The 18,027-nt window shown below is 38.3% G+C and overlaps 1 protein-coding gene across 2 annotated transcripts in view; it reads right to left on the bottom strand.

The window, feature by feature from the left end:
* The window catches only part of CA10 (carbonic anhydrase 10), a 209,863-nt gene that overhangs the window by 121,017 nt on the left and 70,819 nt on the right, over positions 1 to 18,027 (bottom strand). For both annotated transcript variants that reach the window (XM_056326431.1, XM_056326432.1), the window contains exon 5: positions 6,178 to 6,320. In XM_056326431.1, coding sequence (XP_056182406.1) covers positions 6,178 to 6,320 — 143 coding nt within the window. The remainder of the gene's footprint in view (positions 1 to 6,177; positions 6,321 to 18,027) is intronic.

Below are 18,027 nucleotides of genomic sequence, written 5' to 3'. Positions count from 1 at the left end.
ATGGCAGACAAGTGAGCTTGTTTTATGACACTAGACAAGGTTAAACGTCAAGCAGAGTAGTTATACTGGAGCAAAACCCCCTTGATACTATGCAGAAGCTGTAGAAACGCATTACTGTGCCTGCTCGGGACTCCTTCATGACTTCATGGGTGTTCTACTATCACAGATAATCAGAAATTCAAACCACAAGTTGCACATCTGAGTCCCCACATATTCCCAAGTGGTTCAGTCTCAAGAAAGGATCATTGCAGTGATAAGGAAACAGATGTCCCAGTATAGAGACAGACCAAGACCCCGAATGTATGTTTTTCCCCATATATCACCCATTAACAGCAAGGTTTGCAAGTACCTCTGCAATAATACTTAGCAATTTTTCCTGTTCTGAAATCAATGACAAGGATGAATAAACAGGTTACCTTAACCTGCTGGTTTCATTTTATGTTCATTTACTAACACATCTGAGAACATGTAATACTGTTGAAGTGTTAGAAATGCTGAACAATTATTTAAGCAACAGCACTATATTTCAGTTTTTCTTCATTAAAGTTTTTGATATTTGCATCAGACTTTTGACTTTCTAAAGCCACTCTAAATCAAAACATATTATTAAGCCCTCTAAAAATTCATCTCAAGTCAGTTTACAGATGACATTGATGTCTTACTGCTATCTATTCCTCCTGGACCATTTCTAACAATTCATTTTTTACATTCCTGCAGTGCTGAAATATGGTTCACACCAGTATCTGTCCTTTTAGTAATCACCAAAGCAAAGCTTGGCAGTTGTCATATATTGCACTCTTGAGAAAAATGCTAGTAATACTCTGAATTGATTGAACAGCATGGAATCAGAACTAGCTGGCAGAGAAACCATTTAACTGATTTCAATTCATAAATCTCTTTTCTCCTATCCCATTTTAGTTTAGAAACTGCTAAATATTGCCATTATCTCATGATGCACAGAGTGAGCCAATTATTTATAAAGATACTAATTTAAATAATATGTGATCGCATTCATTAATGCCCCATATGAGAAGGCAGACTTATGGATCTTACTGAGTAACTTTCCTTTATGCAGACTGAGCTAGGGAATGTTTGTAACAGTCCTGGCTGGCACAGATCGATTTATTTCCCCAGAGGTCAGCATCAGGCACCATGTCCTTCCTTGTCTTCAAAATAAAGTGATTTTAAACAGAACTTTACCTACTTTAAACCACAATTTAAGTCCCTGAACATGACCTAAGATGATTAGTAAGACATAGCATTGCTTATGTGACAAAGTTTAATTAATTGGCAGGGATGCACTTAGTGTCTAAACCACTGCTACTGTTAAGTAACATGCTGTTACTTAACATGTTTCTAGGAGAAAAAAACCCAACTAAGTATGGCCAAGAACTGTAATTCAGTCTTAAAGAATCTCAGAAATAGGGCTCGTGAAATTAAGTCTACAGAGAATCAGGAGATCAAAGGCAGATGGGCTACAGGTAAGTCAGGGGACAAATTCTGGGGGACCAAAGGGAAGAGCTCTTGGAGGAGACAGCCAGCACTGGCGAAAGCAGGATGAAATCCAGCAGGGGACTAGCTCCGTGGGAAGTGAGGTGGTTTGTTCTTGCACTGCTGTGCTCCATGGCAGTCTGTAAAACCTGCTTTGGAGACTGAAACCCATAGTGCTTGCTGCCCAATCGTCACTAGACTACACTGGGTTGTTGAAAAATATTATTCTGTTGTCCTGTTGCTGATTGCCTGGGTGCTTATGTGAATCCAAAGAAAAAAAGCAGAGAAAGTAAAGCGGTGTTTGTGACAGAGTGGAGAGGCATGATTAGCATATTAATAAGGGTTTGTATTGTTTATTAAAAAGGGCTGTTTATCTGAAATGGGCTGCATGTTAAATTCACTAAGATGGATAATCAAGAGACAAAGCTGGGCCTGAGAGAGAACTGAAACTTGGGGAGTTTCCTCGAAAGCAGCATTTCTTCTGGGGAATTTATCTGCATGTAAATTCATTAAGTATTTTGTGCTGAGATTCTGGATCTTGAAATCCAATTATCTGATTCAATGATATTCAGTCTTCAGGACCTGAAAAGCCACTTTCTCAGGAAACGGAGAGGCACACATACCAAATAACACAGCACGATTCAGAATAACATCTGATGATGCTTGAATTTTAAATCTCATGACCGACGCTGCACTGCAATCATTGGACAGCACATAAAGCGATATATTATTGCTCACTGGAACTTTTATTGTGAAAAATTGGATCAGAGAGATATAAATATTTGGCAAATTGCATTGCCATCCCATTTGCTCCTGAATGGAAGGGGAAGAATTTTCTTCTCAACCTCGGATCAGAAGTAACTCTTAAGTCACCTGCCATGTAACAAGCCACAGACTGTACTTCTTGCCCCTTGCAGGTGGGGTAGGAAGACAGCGATGTCCTTCATACTCTCACTTCAGACCATTACTTTTCTTCAGGAACAAGAAAATTATTATGTTATTCCCATGTGGTCTAAAAAATTGTAGGAAAGACTCAATCTGGTTTACTAAAATGCCTGCCATTACTAATAATGAAATAAACCATTCTCTCTAATGGAATTGGCTAGAAAGGTATCTACTTAAGATGGACTCTTTAGACATAAATTCTGTAATGGAGTGGTTTAGAACAGTTTTGGTCTACTGAGGTGGATGTTGAGAACTAAACAGGTAACTGGTTTACAGAAATTCAGCAATGCTCTCCACCTCCAAAAAGGCAGGCCCAAGAGAAACGAGTTGGTAGGGAATGAAAGAGTTAAGAGCATATATTAAATCAGTGATCATATCACCCAGGTATGCGTTATGTGCATTCCTCTAGACTGGTCTTGGATACTGGTCCTGTGGTGAACCCCTTCTGTTCCTTCTTAAGTGAATTTCAAAAGCGAAGCACAAAAAGTAGAAATGTTTTTTTTTTTAAAAATAAATATTTGCGTTTTCAAATGCAAATAAAACTGACTTTAATAGCAAAATAATTCATTAAAAATTTGAAGTTACTGTTCCAAGGCTAACTGTACTAAACATTTCCTTTCACCTAGCTCTCTCTTAAGCCTTGATTCTCCTCCCAGCTCCCTTTTCAAAAGGTGTGTAATTTTGACAGTGTGCAACTAGCTGTCTCTCTTGTTCACCTGCATGTAAGCTAGCTTATTATAACTTTTATTTGAATCCACATCAAATCCCTTTTTTATTTATTCATCATTTTTCTTAGGATCAGTTGCATAAAATCCTTTTGTGTACAGCATAATCACGGTTAAGTCTTGCCTAAAAAATTCCCAGGCTGTTACATCAATTGGTTCATTGCCCTGAAAACGGAGGTGCTTTGGTCCACATGAAACACACCTCCATTTTTAACATATAAATAACATTACCAAAAAAGTAACACAAATATACCACCTGCCAACTCAAATCCTCACTGAAGCCATAACTACCAGCAAAGATTTTTTTTTTTTTAAGGCATTAAAATTGCAATCTTTTCCTCAAAGGAGAATTTTGATTCAACTATTTTAGAAACCTCTTTAAAACAGACTGTATCACAACTAGAACAAATCCTGTTCTTGCAACATGACAGGCAGCCATCGCTGTTTGACAGCAGCAGGATAATATTTGTGAGTGTGGTAAGACCAACTCATTACTGACACAGCATCTCCCACGGTATCGGTGCCTACAATATTTTATTAATAATCATACATTTGCTTCACCCTGAGTGGGTTCAAAAAAAAAGTTGAATTCTCAGAATTGCTAAACAAGTTAAATATTCTGAAACTCCTGGCTTCGACTCCCTGACATCTTACATGTGATTTTATTCCTGACTTTCGTATCACGTCATACTGTAATTTATAAATAATCTGAAATATGTCAGCCTTTACACAAATAGCAGAGTCAAACCCCTTCTTTTTTGTATCATAATGAAAAACCTCAATGCATTTCTGCTTAAAAAGCAAAATGTATGTATTACCCTGAAATCTGGGCCATAGTTGGAAGCATTACTGTCCTCCAGTAACAGTATCACCATTTTATCATTTCTGTGATAAAGCTTACATCGATTCTGATGTATGTGCACATGTACCACCAGAACCTCAGCAGGAAGTACAGAGCAAACTCCTAACATCTCATGCTGTTTCCAGCAGAAATCTCATTTGTCAAGACAACCGGAGAAGGTAAGTCATTTTGGAATCATCTTTTGTTAAGAGTCTGTGCTTGTTCTGATACTGTAAATCACAATGCCTTTTCATCTGCATTGTTCTGCATTACAGATTGAACTAAAGAGAACTGCCTGCATGGAATAAGCAACAAAATCTTTAAAATACCCTTTTAAGCACCCTCACATAAGGGAAGCAACACAAATCCATCATGAACTAATGACTATTTCCAAGAGCGCCAACAGGTCCAAGGTGCTATATCTATAAAATAATTTTAGAACTGAAAAGTATCAGCCCTTTAGTAGGATAAACTGAACTGATAACTTAGCTATCTGAGGATTTTCCTTAAGCTTCCATACTGTGAATACATTCCTTAGTGAAAGAAAAATCATAAAGCTTAATCATTAGCATCAGTTTGGTATTTGCAAAGCTTTGAAATTACTATCTCTCTTTGAATTTCTTTTCAAATTTCAAATTTGAAATTTCTTTTGGTGCTGCACTCAAAAATTTGTCGGAACTCCTGATTTTTAGTAAGTATAATTATTTTAGTAAACATAAATGGGAAGAACGAGTTAGCACCTAACCTTGGCAATGCAGAAACTACTTTTAAGAACCAGGTATGTAAAATGTCCCTAACTAATCTAATGATATGGGCATGAGATTATTAAAAGTGAAATGTTTGGGATCCAAATCTGCTTTCATTATTTGTATTTGTTAACTTTCTACATTTTTCCACTGTATACATGCATAACATTTTCAGTTCTGCTTCTAAGTGCTAGGTCAGCAAGCACAAATGCACATACTTGGGTGTTTTTCAAATCCATAGTCATAAATTATTTCTTGTGAATTATGTTGACTTACAATGCTTCCGCATCTGAGATGCAAAACCTCATAGGAACATTACTGAACTCAAGGTTTTTACTACAATAAAATAATATCCTTGTCCAAATTTTAGCTCCTAACTCAGATATAGTACAGAAAAGTGAGAATATAATCACTGATTACCACCTATCAGCAGTATTTCTATATGTACACACACTTTAGAGAACAATCTCCACCTCTTTGCAAAGCACCATTTTGTCAAGATTATTTCCTGCTTCCACCTTTAATCTACACGGACTACCCTAGAAGCTGAGGTTATCTAGCTCAGAATGACTTATACCTCGTCTTATTAAGATATACTTTCAAAATCTGAGTAAACAAGAAAAGTTTTCTATATACATAATTTAAAAAATATTGTTGGTCAGAAATGGTTGTTAATAAACTAGTCAGCTGTGGCAGTCACTTTCCAACAAGAAATTATGGTGATTTTAGATGAGTAAGATAGTCTTTGCTAACCTCTCATTTTCATCTGATACAATATCCTTGGAGATTTACTTATGATCTACTAAAATAAATGTTGCCATTCCGTTTTCTAGTTAATATATGTGAGGACATATCCAATAAGAAAAATCCTACAATGAGTGCCAATATGCTCTAGATAACACAGAAACTAGATTACTTTTTGAACACATCTGTCTGCCTCTCCCATGCTTAGATATGTATCTCACAGTTCCTTTTATTTCATAACATAAAGAAGCTCATTCATCCCTTCCTACCCCTTAATGTGATGGCACTGCAATGTTATCCTGATTTAGATGACTAAATGAAGGTCTTGGCCAATCTTAAACAAAATAGCACCTTTAAAATGCCACTCAGGATGAACACCTAATTTAATTATAAATGTGGAGTTTCCAAGTGAGATGCTAATCTTCCAGACAGCAGAGTTTCAAGTAACAGTTAATATGAAAATATAAATACAAGTTAGAAGACACCTAAAAATGTACAGTTGTTATCTCTCCAGCAGTGATGGAATTGCGTGATACGCAAAGCACTAGGTTGTTATTCAGCCTCAGAGTTTAGGGAGATAAAAATGTAAATGCTTTAGAAATATAAATTATAGCAAATGTTTGTAAGTCTAATAACATCTTTTTTTTTTTTTTTTTTTAATAGGAGAACATGATAGAACACATACCTTTCTTCCCCCTGTGTTTATGCGAAGAGGAGTTAAGAAGGGATCAAAAATCATATGGCTGGTTTCAATATTGACAGGTGACTGTCTTTTCCCAACAGAGCAAAGATTCCAAGCTGAGTTCACCAAACCCCAAAAGGAGGGAACTGCAAAATATAAAAAAGGGCAAGTTTAAGAAAAGTCTGGAAAGACTACAAAGAAATACATGTAAGGCAGATAGCCAGATAATTAAACTTGTCGTATTGTCTGCACACACAAGCCAAAACTGAAATCAGGCAAATTCAACCAGCACTTGAAATTTAAAACTTCACGTACGGAGACCAAAACTTAATTGTTTCATGTAGTTTTGTATCAGGAAAGAAGGTTGTGGTTTTTTTCTCTTTTTAAAGTACCCAGATGCAATTATAAATAGTTCCTTTGCTGTTAGTATTATAGAATATTTACTGAGCATTAAGAATGTGACTCATTAGCCCTTACACTAATTATGCAACCATTCAATATGTTCTCAGACCAAACCCATTCCATTCTACTCAGTTTTTTTAAGTCTTCATATTTAGAACAATTCATTAAAACCCACAGAATTATTATAAAAGAAGCTCACACATTACCATCCCAGAGAACAGGCCTGCTCTCTAGACAGTTTCTTCTAATTTCTGTTACATTCACCCAAACCTTTATTTAGTCAATGTTTTGATCTAAAAAATAAATCTCATTGGAAAAGCCATACTGGTGGTGAAGAAGGATAATTCCTTCCCTCTACACGCAATGGCTTGGAACATGGAGGACCCCCTGATTTTTGACAGGCTCAGTTACTTTCTGCACCCCTAATTAGAAAAAAAAATGCGGTGACTATGTACTGCTCCTTATCAGATAACTGCAGGCTGATGGTCATAATGCATCCCATCTGCAATTTATAGACAAGATCAACCTGAACTTCTCTGTGGGTGCTGAAAAAATTTCTGACTAAATTAGTAAAGAGCAACTAACAAGATACGGGAAAGACACATTTAGATTTCTTGTGCATACTTTGTCCCTGTCTAAAGTACATAAGGCAACTTTGACTTTATCAGAATTATTCTGCAGTTTTATGTAGCAGGTGGAAATTTCACAGATGCTAATATTGATGCCTTTTTTGGCTTTATTTTTTTTCTTTTTACATGTTGTTAAAAGTTTTCATAACTTTGGAGCCTCAAACCATTCTTCTAAACTACAAACTGTGTGGAGCAAATTCCACACAGCCAGACTGGGGGAAGGAACACGTGGCTGAGTTCTTGTGGCAGGAGCACAGGTGATTTGCCCAGAGGGTGGAGTTAAAACAACTCCCCAGCTGCTTATAAAAAGCTTTTTGGTTGCTGTTAGCTAGTTGTGTGCAGGATTTTGCAGTGGGAATGCTTGCTTCTGTTTGTTGGTTTGGTTTTTTGGTTTTTTTTTTTTTTTTTTTGTTTTGGCTACTCTAGTGGGAGCTACACAGAGGTTTGGCAGAGTTTGAACCTCATGTTTGTAGTAGACTTAACCTGCTGGGAAGATATTCCTTGGAGGGGAGACAGACAGACAGAAAGTATCTTTTGAGTAGGGCAGTCTTAGGAAAATGGCTCGTCTTGGTAAGTGTTTTCCTATCATGTTCTGCAGAACAGCTCAGTTCTTTTTGCCCTCAAAGTTTGAGTATGCTTAGGTGTAAAACTTTGGTTGAGTTAACATATAGCTTCCTGTAACTTTTGTATAAAACTAGGGCTTTTCTTAAGCTATTGCTTGTACAGCAAAACTTCTGTATGAGTGTCTACACAGAAGTGATGGAAAATGATTTGCGGTTGTTGAATATCTGTCTATTCCAGTAATTCCTCAGCTATTTTCCACAGAAGTTACCTTTATTACAAAATACCTGAAAACTCAGTTTTCAGCTGAAGCTTCTTTCTTTGTGCCAGCCTGTCTGTGCATGTGCAGGTGAACTCAAACAGCTCTGAAGGGATTCAAGTGGTTCAGCCATAGCTGGCATGTTACAGCTAGCAAAGTTTAAAGTTTCCTTGCATATAGTTTTGAAGTGAACATGCATTACTAATACCTTAATTTCACTAATGACGTATCTTTCTTAGCACCTGACAGACAATCAAATCAGATCACATGCAAAGTCCAAAACTGCTCTTAGTATGTCCTGCATGAAATACTTAAGGAGGGATGATGGTGTAATGCTCTACTCTATGGCTCTGGGAAAGCAAAGACCAGGGAACAGCACCCAAAATAGCTAGAATTGCAGACGCCCCCATCAAATTATGTCATTAAGCTTTCCTTTGTGTAATAAACCCTGTGTGCAACCACTCCACAGAAGGTCAGATGGAAAGCCTCTAAAATAAGCAAAGCTTTGTGTGATCAGAAAATGAGTAGGCAGTAGCCTTAAAAATTTATTTGGCTCCTCTGTTTACCCTACCAGTCAATTCCTGCTTCCACTGGAGACTAACAAGACTACAGAAGTTCCCAGAGTCTGCTAAATGATAGCATTAATGCTTTGAAATTGAATAAAACATATGTACTGCAATCCAAAATAAAATGGAGCACACTTAACTATTTGTGCTCTTTCCACAAGAGAAATACCACAGGATTTCACTTCAGTTTTTGTCAGAAAGGGAATTCCTATTTATGCAGAGACCTGAAATAGTTTAAGTTAATTGAGATAGCCTGGTTCTCTTGATAAATCCCCCTGTGTTGTTGTTCTTAAAAAATAAATTAGTGATGAAACTGTAGAGCTGTAAGTTCAAGAGGGAAAATATTAGAAGGGAAATCTGTTGCTTGAATGGCTACTAGTATTACTAAAAAAGTCTTCTGGGCAGAAATACTCTTGGTCTTCCTCAGCAAGCTTTTAGGAAAAATAAGTAAAGAAACTAGACACAGTAAGTGCAATAAAATGGCAAGCTAAACAGGTCAGTCCATTATTTTTGACTTCACATTACTTAAAGAATTTATGCTGTAACTGGGATTGTTCCAGAAAAGCTGAAGTGGAAAAGAACTGCTATGAGACAATGTTTTATAATGTTATTTCTGTTTTTGACAAGGAAACAGTCCATTCTATGCAATACCCGTCACACCAGCCTATCGCCGAAAAGTCAGGAAGGTGGAGCTCCAGTATGGTGATGCTGAGCTGCAAAGGTTACACTTGTCACCCAAACATGTAAGTCTGATGCAATCATTTCCTTTCTAAACGCTTAGGAAGCTTCTGCTTGAGAATCTCTAATAAGTGCTTGCTGCTAGCTGTTAGGTAGGATTCTGCAAAAAGAAAGTGCAGGAATTGTAAACTCACCCCAGTGATCAGAATTACTTTGCTTATGCTTCAGCTGAAGGTTGGTTAAGGATGACTGACCTAAAACTGCACACCTAAGTTAACTAGTGGATGGGGTTATTATGCAATATTAATGTCTGATTACATCTAATTAAAGTAATTAGTACTGCTTAGGTGCTCAAAGTAATACAGAAGTATTCAGAACTGTAATGGAAAAAGTCCAAGGAGGCTTCATGTAGGAAACCAAAGCTTAAATTAAAAACTGAATTAACTGTTGAGTCTAAAGAAATTAGTGTATGAGTCTAGGAAAACATACGGAAATGTTCACTGTTCTATTATTCCAGCTTAGCTAACAGACAAGCTTCTATTAGGGGTTAAGTCATTAACGAAACAGTATCTCCTTCACCATTATGTTGTCTTTCCATAAAAATCTAGTCATGAATGAGTGGGAACATGCTGTACCTCTGTGTGCGGACCCCTGAAGCATTTTAGATGGCAGCCTGGCTCCTGCCCGCTACAGGAGCTACTCTTACAAGCTAGTTCGCATGCAGCCCACATACTAGTTTACAATCTCATTTAACAAGGTTCTCTGGCTACTGGCTATTCTGCCAAAGGTTTCTGTATACTGATCATGTCACCTCTGCCTTCATTTCCCTAAATTTATACCACCTGAGAGCTGATTTCTTGCAAATATGTTACATAGACATAAGGTGATAAGTTTTTGTCTCATCAGTGTTATGCCTTCAACATTCTCAGAAATACAATTGAATAAATTCAGAGTTTTTCCTCTGTATGTTGGCATGCTATGGACAACAGATTTTTTTTTTGCATTTGTGTTATGTGGTGAGGGGGATTACTTATATTTTATACCTACGCAAACACCTCTGACATCCTTATTCAGCCTGTATCTTATTGCAGCTGTTCTTTCTTTCAATTTACTGGGAAGAATTTATATTGAGGTATATGAAGGTGCTCTGGTATCAGCATGACACAATAGAATGAGGGATTCTGATGGCTTTTACCAAACCTATGCATAACAACAGTGAAATAATAGCAGCTAGAACAATAAAGCAAGGATTGAATGCTATTGTCCTAGCAATAAGTACCCAGGATTTGTGTAAAAAATACAAGCCTCCCCTCTCCAGAGAAAAGCAATGAGTGAACACTGTCCCGTAAGATGCCCTTCTGTAGGTACAGCAAACTCGCAGATAAGCATAATGGTGCTGTCTACAGTGGGTGTTGATGGACGTGTAACAGTCTGCATCCATGTTGTGAGAGGAGGCAGTAGTTATTTTCTATAAAATTAGATAAAATTAGGGCTTTTCTTAGGCTATATATAAATATATACATAAAGTCATAACATCTTCATTACTTGATCTTAGGGAGAAAAATTATGCTGGACTCAAAGGTTTAGGTCATGGAAGGGTTGTGGACAGTTAAGCAGTGTCTCCTAATCACCTGTCTGGTTGTCAAGGGCTGATTTATAAAAATGGTTCTCAGGGTTCTACCCCATGCTCTGTTTCTGCGTCTTGTTCTTGGCAAAGTCATAAAAAGTTTGTTGCTAGAATTTCTCCAAGGCATTTTCTGAATCCTTGTGAGTCCCTGTGATGCAGTGACCGAAACAGTTTGGTCTATTTGAGAACAGCTGCATTACGTGGGGTGGGGTGGCTCTGTGCTTCCCAGCACATCTGGCTCTGCGTGCAGAGCGCTCCTGGGGCTGGTCCTGTAGCAAAGCTGCCCTGGGCTGTGCCTGGCTGCTACGTTCAGGGCTGTGTTCTCCATTCCAAAATGACTGAGAAAGACCAGAAGGCAGTGCCCCACCTGGTGAAGGGTAACCCCCTTAGTGATCAACTTGCCAGTCTAGGGACGACTTAAAGATACTTGCATTCACTTGGAAATGTGCCTGTAATTGCAGAGTGGCTCTGCAAGGCTTCTACACCAAAATAATTTTTTTCTAAGCCATAAAACATGAGAATTTATTTTAAAAAAAATCCTGTCCCTCTCCCTGCTTTTCTCTTTATTTAAGGCTCCAATTTCTGCTTTTTGCAATGATGAATCACTGCAGGAGACATTCTTAGGTGGTTTTCACGTTTTCAAAGAATCCTAAGTTTCCCCCTCTCCCTGTTCTATCCTCCTGCTCATACTTTTGCAATACCTTCTTAGGTTCTCTCATCCTCAACTCACAGCTTACTTCTGTTAAGCTAACTTTTATGAAGTGTTTAACCTTAGCAACACACATGATTTATTACTGCTTTGGGAACAAAAGCAAAAGGCAGGCAGGTTTCATGCATGGTAGGCAAATGATTTCTGTCACTGGGAAGTTTAATATCCAGGAAATATCCCCATATTTCTCAGTATGGCTTCCAAGTTCAGGGAAAATCACAGCAGAATTTCTGTTATGTTCCTTGTGTTGTCTCATGTAAGTAGATGAGATAGTATAGCAGCAAATCAAAGAGTAAGGTGTTTGGGAGAAAAGCATGTTATAAAAGCTGTCATCCTCGGAACTAGGTACAAATGGAGACTGTCTTCCTGTCTATCTTGTGTCTTGCTGATCTGATGATCATGCTGCTTACACTGGGCACTTGGATTAAGTAGGACATTAAAATAGTGTTAGCTATACAAACCTTTCGCTCGGGTAACAACCTCTGTTTTAGGTCTGAGCAATGCAGGGACTCTGGTTTAGGAGTAACTATGGAAGCAACGCTTTGTATAATGGGTATCATGCTACACTGAGTTAAGCATCTTTTATATGAAAAGCATTCACAGTTGATTTTTGTTCAACTCCTGAATGGTGAAATGGACACTGGAACTGCCAGATTATAAACAAAGTTTATAATACTTAGTGTTTAAGGTGTTACATGTTTATTCTGAGCCTTTGCTTAAATAGGGCTAAGAAGCCAGCAAGCTTCAACAGAAAAATAAAGGGGGTGGCTATAAGTAAGAGAGCATCCCTCAAAAAATGCTGTCCAAATAAGAAAACTGAAAAAGATTATAAACTCTGACAAGTAAAATATAAAATTAAAATAAGTCAAGCCAAAAGAAGATGCTGAAGACCGATGTTCTGAAGGCATAAAAGCCACTAATAACTTCTTTCAAGTGTATGAGAGGCAAGGATCCTGCCTGAGTCTGTAAGGCCAGCTGATGATCAAGTTGTAAAAGGAGCACATGAAAGATTATGTAGCAGCAAGTTCTTTTCCTTATTGCTTACAAAGGTGCCTAGGGATGTTCCCACACAGGAGCTTCTTTTGGGGAATGAATCTGAGAAACTGTCTCAAGAGCAAGCATCAGAAAAATTACTTTCAGTATAAATTGATAAAATGAAAAAATTCATTGGTGTCAGTCAGAACTCTAGGATGAATACACAGTGACTTGAATTGCCAGAATCCTTACTTAAAATCGGCATCAGTCTCGGAGAGATAAAACAGTATCAAATCTGATCCAGTTTTTATGGTGCTTATTTTAATCGGTGCTTATTTTTCTCAAGGTATCTGCTGCTGGTCACTGTCAGTAACAGGGGATGGAGTCTAGCCAAGTAAAGTTATTTGTGTTGCACTGCTCTAAGACTGCAACTTCCTCTTTGAAGTTCGCTCAACTTTCAAAAGCACAGATTTTCTTAATTTAAGTTAGAGTTCATGAGTTTAAATAAAAGGAGTCAATTTATTTATGCAGCAGATCGTTGTTTATATATTTAAGCTTTAACATCAGCCCTGGCAATAGCATAAAATACAGAGTGTATTTGTGCAGCAATTATTCTTGCCCTGTGTAATTACTGGTCCCTCAGATAAAATCTCAAGCTACTTTATTGAAGCTGGGAATTGAAACCACAGAGAGAATCAGCTATCTATGTACATCAATAAAGCAGTCCATTAATTATTTCCACCTACTCGAAGAAAATTACCATACTAATGCCTCTGGATAACCACATGACCTGCTCTGCTTCTACATAAAAGCCAAACGTAAAGTCATAAAGGCTTTGAGAGATAAATCAGGGACACCAAAGAAATGACAGAGTATAGAATGGCATTCATGTAAGTAATTGGTCACAGAAATCTCCAGACTGCAGTAACATTAGACAGTACCACAATGGTTTCAAATTTGCGAACTGAGAGTATTCTGTTTTCTTTTTAAGAACCCGAAAGTTGATAGCTGAAATATATCCTCAAGAGTAAGACAGCATTACCATTATTCAAAAGATGGTAAAAAAATATTAAATTTTTTCATCAATAAATCTTGAAACATATCCAAAAAATGAAAATTTTGAAGCACTCGAACAGCATCATATTTCATGCCGGTCTGTTCAAATGTCATCTTACCTCTGCATGAAGGAGTCTCAATGACAGGAAAGGTTCAACAACCGCACTGGCTAAATGAGAGAGAACAGAAAACTGGAAGGGGGAAATGAGGATTTAAGATTCTGGGAAGATACTTGCTTTTAAAAGGTGTTAATTTTCTGCTGTGCCTTTAATAGAGACATTCTGCAATAGCCTCTTCAAGTTGCCTTTTAAATTATAGCTGCCTATTTCTGCCTAACTAAATGTTTTCTTCGATTAAGAGTATTACCTGCAAAAAAAGTATTTAGTAATCACCATCAGTGACTTCTAACCTTGCAAAGCTTTTATTTATTTCCATCTGCATGTTTGGGATACCAGTGTAGAAAACACTACCGCTTCTTTCATTACATTGATTAAACCAGACTAATCCACTTTTATAAATTATGTGAATCTTATGGTAAAGGGCAGTTACAACACTATGGGACCAGATTGTTGACTCACCATAGTGTGGCAGAGAAAACACATATGTTAAAACTATCCAATCAAATACTACTTTGAGGTTTCCCAAAAATATACACCAGCTGCTTAAAAGGTACTTAAAGATGCTTTTTGTATTATCTCTTCTTTTTGCATTATTTATATGGTGGGAGTAGTAAGTGGTGTGTATCTATAGGCAGAGGTATATCCAGGACCAAAACTAAGCAACCTCAGTAACAAACTTCTAGGGCCACTGTTACTACTATTCTGAAAATACAACGTACTTCTCCTTCTCTCCAATCAAAAGGATGTACGGTCTTGGGGAAAACTGTGTAATGTTAGTGAAGTTCCCGCTGCTGAAAGGTTTAGTATAACTACATCAAGAAATAGAAATGCAAACGGATTCAAGGACAGTTTGGTTTAAAGATTAAAAAGAAACCAGGATGCTTAGCGGAGTTGGCACAAGTTGCTCATTAGAATGTCAGTCTTGGGTAAAAGGAATCCTTGGTAAAAGAGCAAAAAATGAAAGACGGGAGGAAGGCAACACCCTTTCCCTCTGTTCTCAACACAAGGCACTGAGCATACATGTGGACTGGATCGGTGCCAGTGTTTGCTGTTCAGTCAAGCATTGGGCTCCCTTATTATGTCTGCCAGTGCCTGGGATGCTTGTATGACTAACTAGCTGCATCAATTACTTGCCACTCAGCTGGCAGTTTCTAATCAAGTCTGGTCAGTCCTTCAGTCATCAATCACTGCCAGGGTTCAACAGATTCTCCTTGAAGCAGGCACAGAACAAGGTGGCAATCGCAGCTGAGCAAGTTTGCTTGACACTCATTGTAATTTGGGGGGTGGAAAAAAGGGAGAACTTCCCTGGATTTAAATGTAGGCTGAAAGGGAAAAAGATTAAATGCAAAAAAGCTGCAATGGTCTTTCTGCCCTTTAAATAGGGCTTCACACTGAAATGCAGGAAACCCAGGTTTTGAGCTATTGTATGATCTCTAAAAGTAACCCTTCCTCTTCATGTTTCTTAATCTTTCCTTTTTCTGTTTGTGCTGTGGTTCACGCTGTAAAACTGGGGACTTTGGCTGTTACTATTTAAATGAGGGACTGTTCTGAGGCAGGATGAGTGAGATCTACGGTTTTAAAGAAGATCCAGGAGAAAAGCGAAGAAAGCTTCACACAGATGGAATTGGAACAGAGGAGAAAGTTGTTCAGAGAAAAGTAATTTGGAATGTATTGGTTTAGGGAAAGGGGAAAGACTGCTTATCTAGAAGATAACTTGAGGTCTGTTCTCTAGATTCAGCTTTATTTTAATGTCATCCTTTTGCTGAGAAACATAAATGAAAGAAGGAATATTAAAAAATTACAGAAGACAGCATATTTCTACCAAAAGAGCTCTTTCCGGATATTCCAGTGCCTCACAGCATACTGTTACTAAACCAAACATAACCCTCAGGCAGTAAGTTGGAATCTAACTATTTCTTGCCAAATTTGGTGTCTCTGTCTGTTAGCGCTTCCTTCATTAGGTGGAATATAATGAACATCACAGTCTGAAGGTACAGGGCACTAAGGGATTCAGTTTGGAGAAGGCAGGCACTGAGGCATAAGGGCTATGTGTAAGGAGTATCCAGTAAGGGTTAACCAGTCCCATTCTCCAAAACATTTGTGTCTGCTGTGACAGGTGCCTCTTGAGAATTACTTGAAGCTACATACTGCTTTGGTTTCCCACAAGACTCTTACAGCTAATGACAGCAAGTAATGCAGAAATGTCCTGGCCCTGCTGACTTGCAAAGACAAGTGAGGAGCAAGCGCGGAATTCACTACTGAGTGCTGCAGTTCATATCTGCAGTGACAGTTCAAGACAGAAACACTTCTGTTCTGTGCTCTGGTATTTTCTAGAGTAATCAGATTTCTCTGACCCCATTCCACAGGGCTCTGGCCTTGCCCAGGGATGCTGCTTCCACAGAAAGATAACCAAACCCCTGTAAGTTTGATTGTTCTTGGAAAGGCTAGAAGTCCTTAGGACAGCTGACTAGATGCACTTACAGGCTAGAAGAAAAGCTGTCTGGGCAATACTGATCTCTCAGAAGTCAAACACGGTGCTGCCAAACCACAACTCTGAACCGATGCGTTACTACAAAACATTTTGGAATGGAAAGAAACGATGGCCTCTCCTCAGCTGCTACGTCAAACTATTCAGCTAATTGCTGTCCAGTGACTGATCTTTCATGGAGCGATCTACTGCTTTTTCTAACAGCAGTTACACTCTGAATATCTGGTATTTCTGTTGAGGAAGATCCTAACTGCTTCTGCGATAACATGATGTACACATGGCACGTGGCACAGACTCTGCAGATAGGCTGCAGCTGGGCACAGAAGCCAGCTTCTTCACTATGTAGGAAAACCTGCATGTTTAGGGAGAATCTAGCTTTCTTGTACAGCATGATTGATTTGAAATACTCCTGGGATGTTTCTGCTACCCTGTGTGTGCAACAGGCAGAAGCAGAAAAGGCTTAGCAGGCCCTCTGGCTCAGGATGAACTTGGTTGCGTGAGAGTCCCAATAACGAAGGATCTTCTAGTGGAGTCTCACTTGCTGTCTTTTCCCTTTCTCCTAAATAAGTGTTTATCTCACTGGCCTCTACAATGTTTGACAAACTCTTTACACAGTAATTGCTGCCTGAGATGTAAGGGGATAGCTGAGTGTGAGGGTATTCTTTTAGTTCATGCCACATTATCAGATTTCTGTATTCTGTGTGCACACTGTGGAACAAATACACTGCATAGGAACAACAGATTTCTACCCAACAAATTCCTGCATCAACAACCAGCTGAATGTCAGGTGGTAACTAGTATAATCAGTGTAAGGCTGATCATTTTTGGCCTAATTTTCAGAAATGCTGAATGCATTCTCTGAATTCTGTGGAGCTGGGTGAAAATAAGAGAAGAAAGGATTCACTTTTTCTTGAAAAACTGGGCCACTTAAAATCTGAAAATTCTATCAGTGTGGTGTCTAGTCCAGAAAAATCTTGTACAAACAACATATACTGAATAGCTTGTTAAAGAGGAAACAAACTGCACTGGTGCAAGACTATCTGTAAATCTCCAGCAAACTAGAGAAGAAACAAAATTATTCCTCTTCAAGTGGCTAAAACATAACAGGAGATGGCTCTCCTGCCATTTGTTATACACCTCATCCCTTTCCAACCTGCTTCTGCTTGTTAGAGCTTCTCAAGTGGCTTTGTCCATGGTCCTACGAGCTTTTGTAGCAAATGCAAGGCAAACTACATGCTTCCTGAAGTGTTTGCATACCTATTACTCCAAGTTTTATGTTTTAATATCCTTTATGAAACTGCCATTATTAGGAACTCCTCTACCACTGGCTTAATTGCCATGTGTTGCTCAAATATGCTGCAATTTTTTTAATGGCAAGGTCTTATTTCAAACCTCTCAGTCCATTAATGCTTTCAGTTTTGAATTCTGCTGTGAATCTGAACTTCCATTCAACCTTGCTGGTCTGGCTGAGGCTGCTTTTGGACAGTGATAGAGCACATGAAACTGTTGAGTTCTGCTGTCAGTAAGGAAACATTTTGCAAATCTGTTGGTTTTCAGAAGGTTGTGAAGGTCCTTAAATACTCACCTAAACGTGTATTTAATGGTACCAGTAAGTGTTTTCTCATTTGCTGAGGTTTCTGTATTTGCAGTCAAATACAGATAAATGCTCTGCAGCACTCCCAACAGACAGGCTGGCTGGGAAGGTTCTCAAGCTGGTTTTTATGTAAACAAACAAACAAAACCCAAACCCTTCCAATTCCCCCCAAAAACAGAAGAGAGGGAAT

The sequence above is a fragment of the Falco biarmicus genome, chromosome 1 (assembly GCF_023638135.1).
Source record: "Falco biarmicus isolate bFalBia1 chromosome 1, bFalBia1.pri, whole genome shotgun sequence".
Taxonomy (NCBI): domain Eukaryota; kingdom Metazoa; phylum Chordata; class Aves; order Falconiformes; family Falconidae; genus Falco; species Falco biarmicus.
This window is presented reverse-complemented; position numbering and strand designations above follow the sequence as displayed.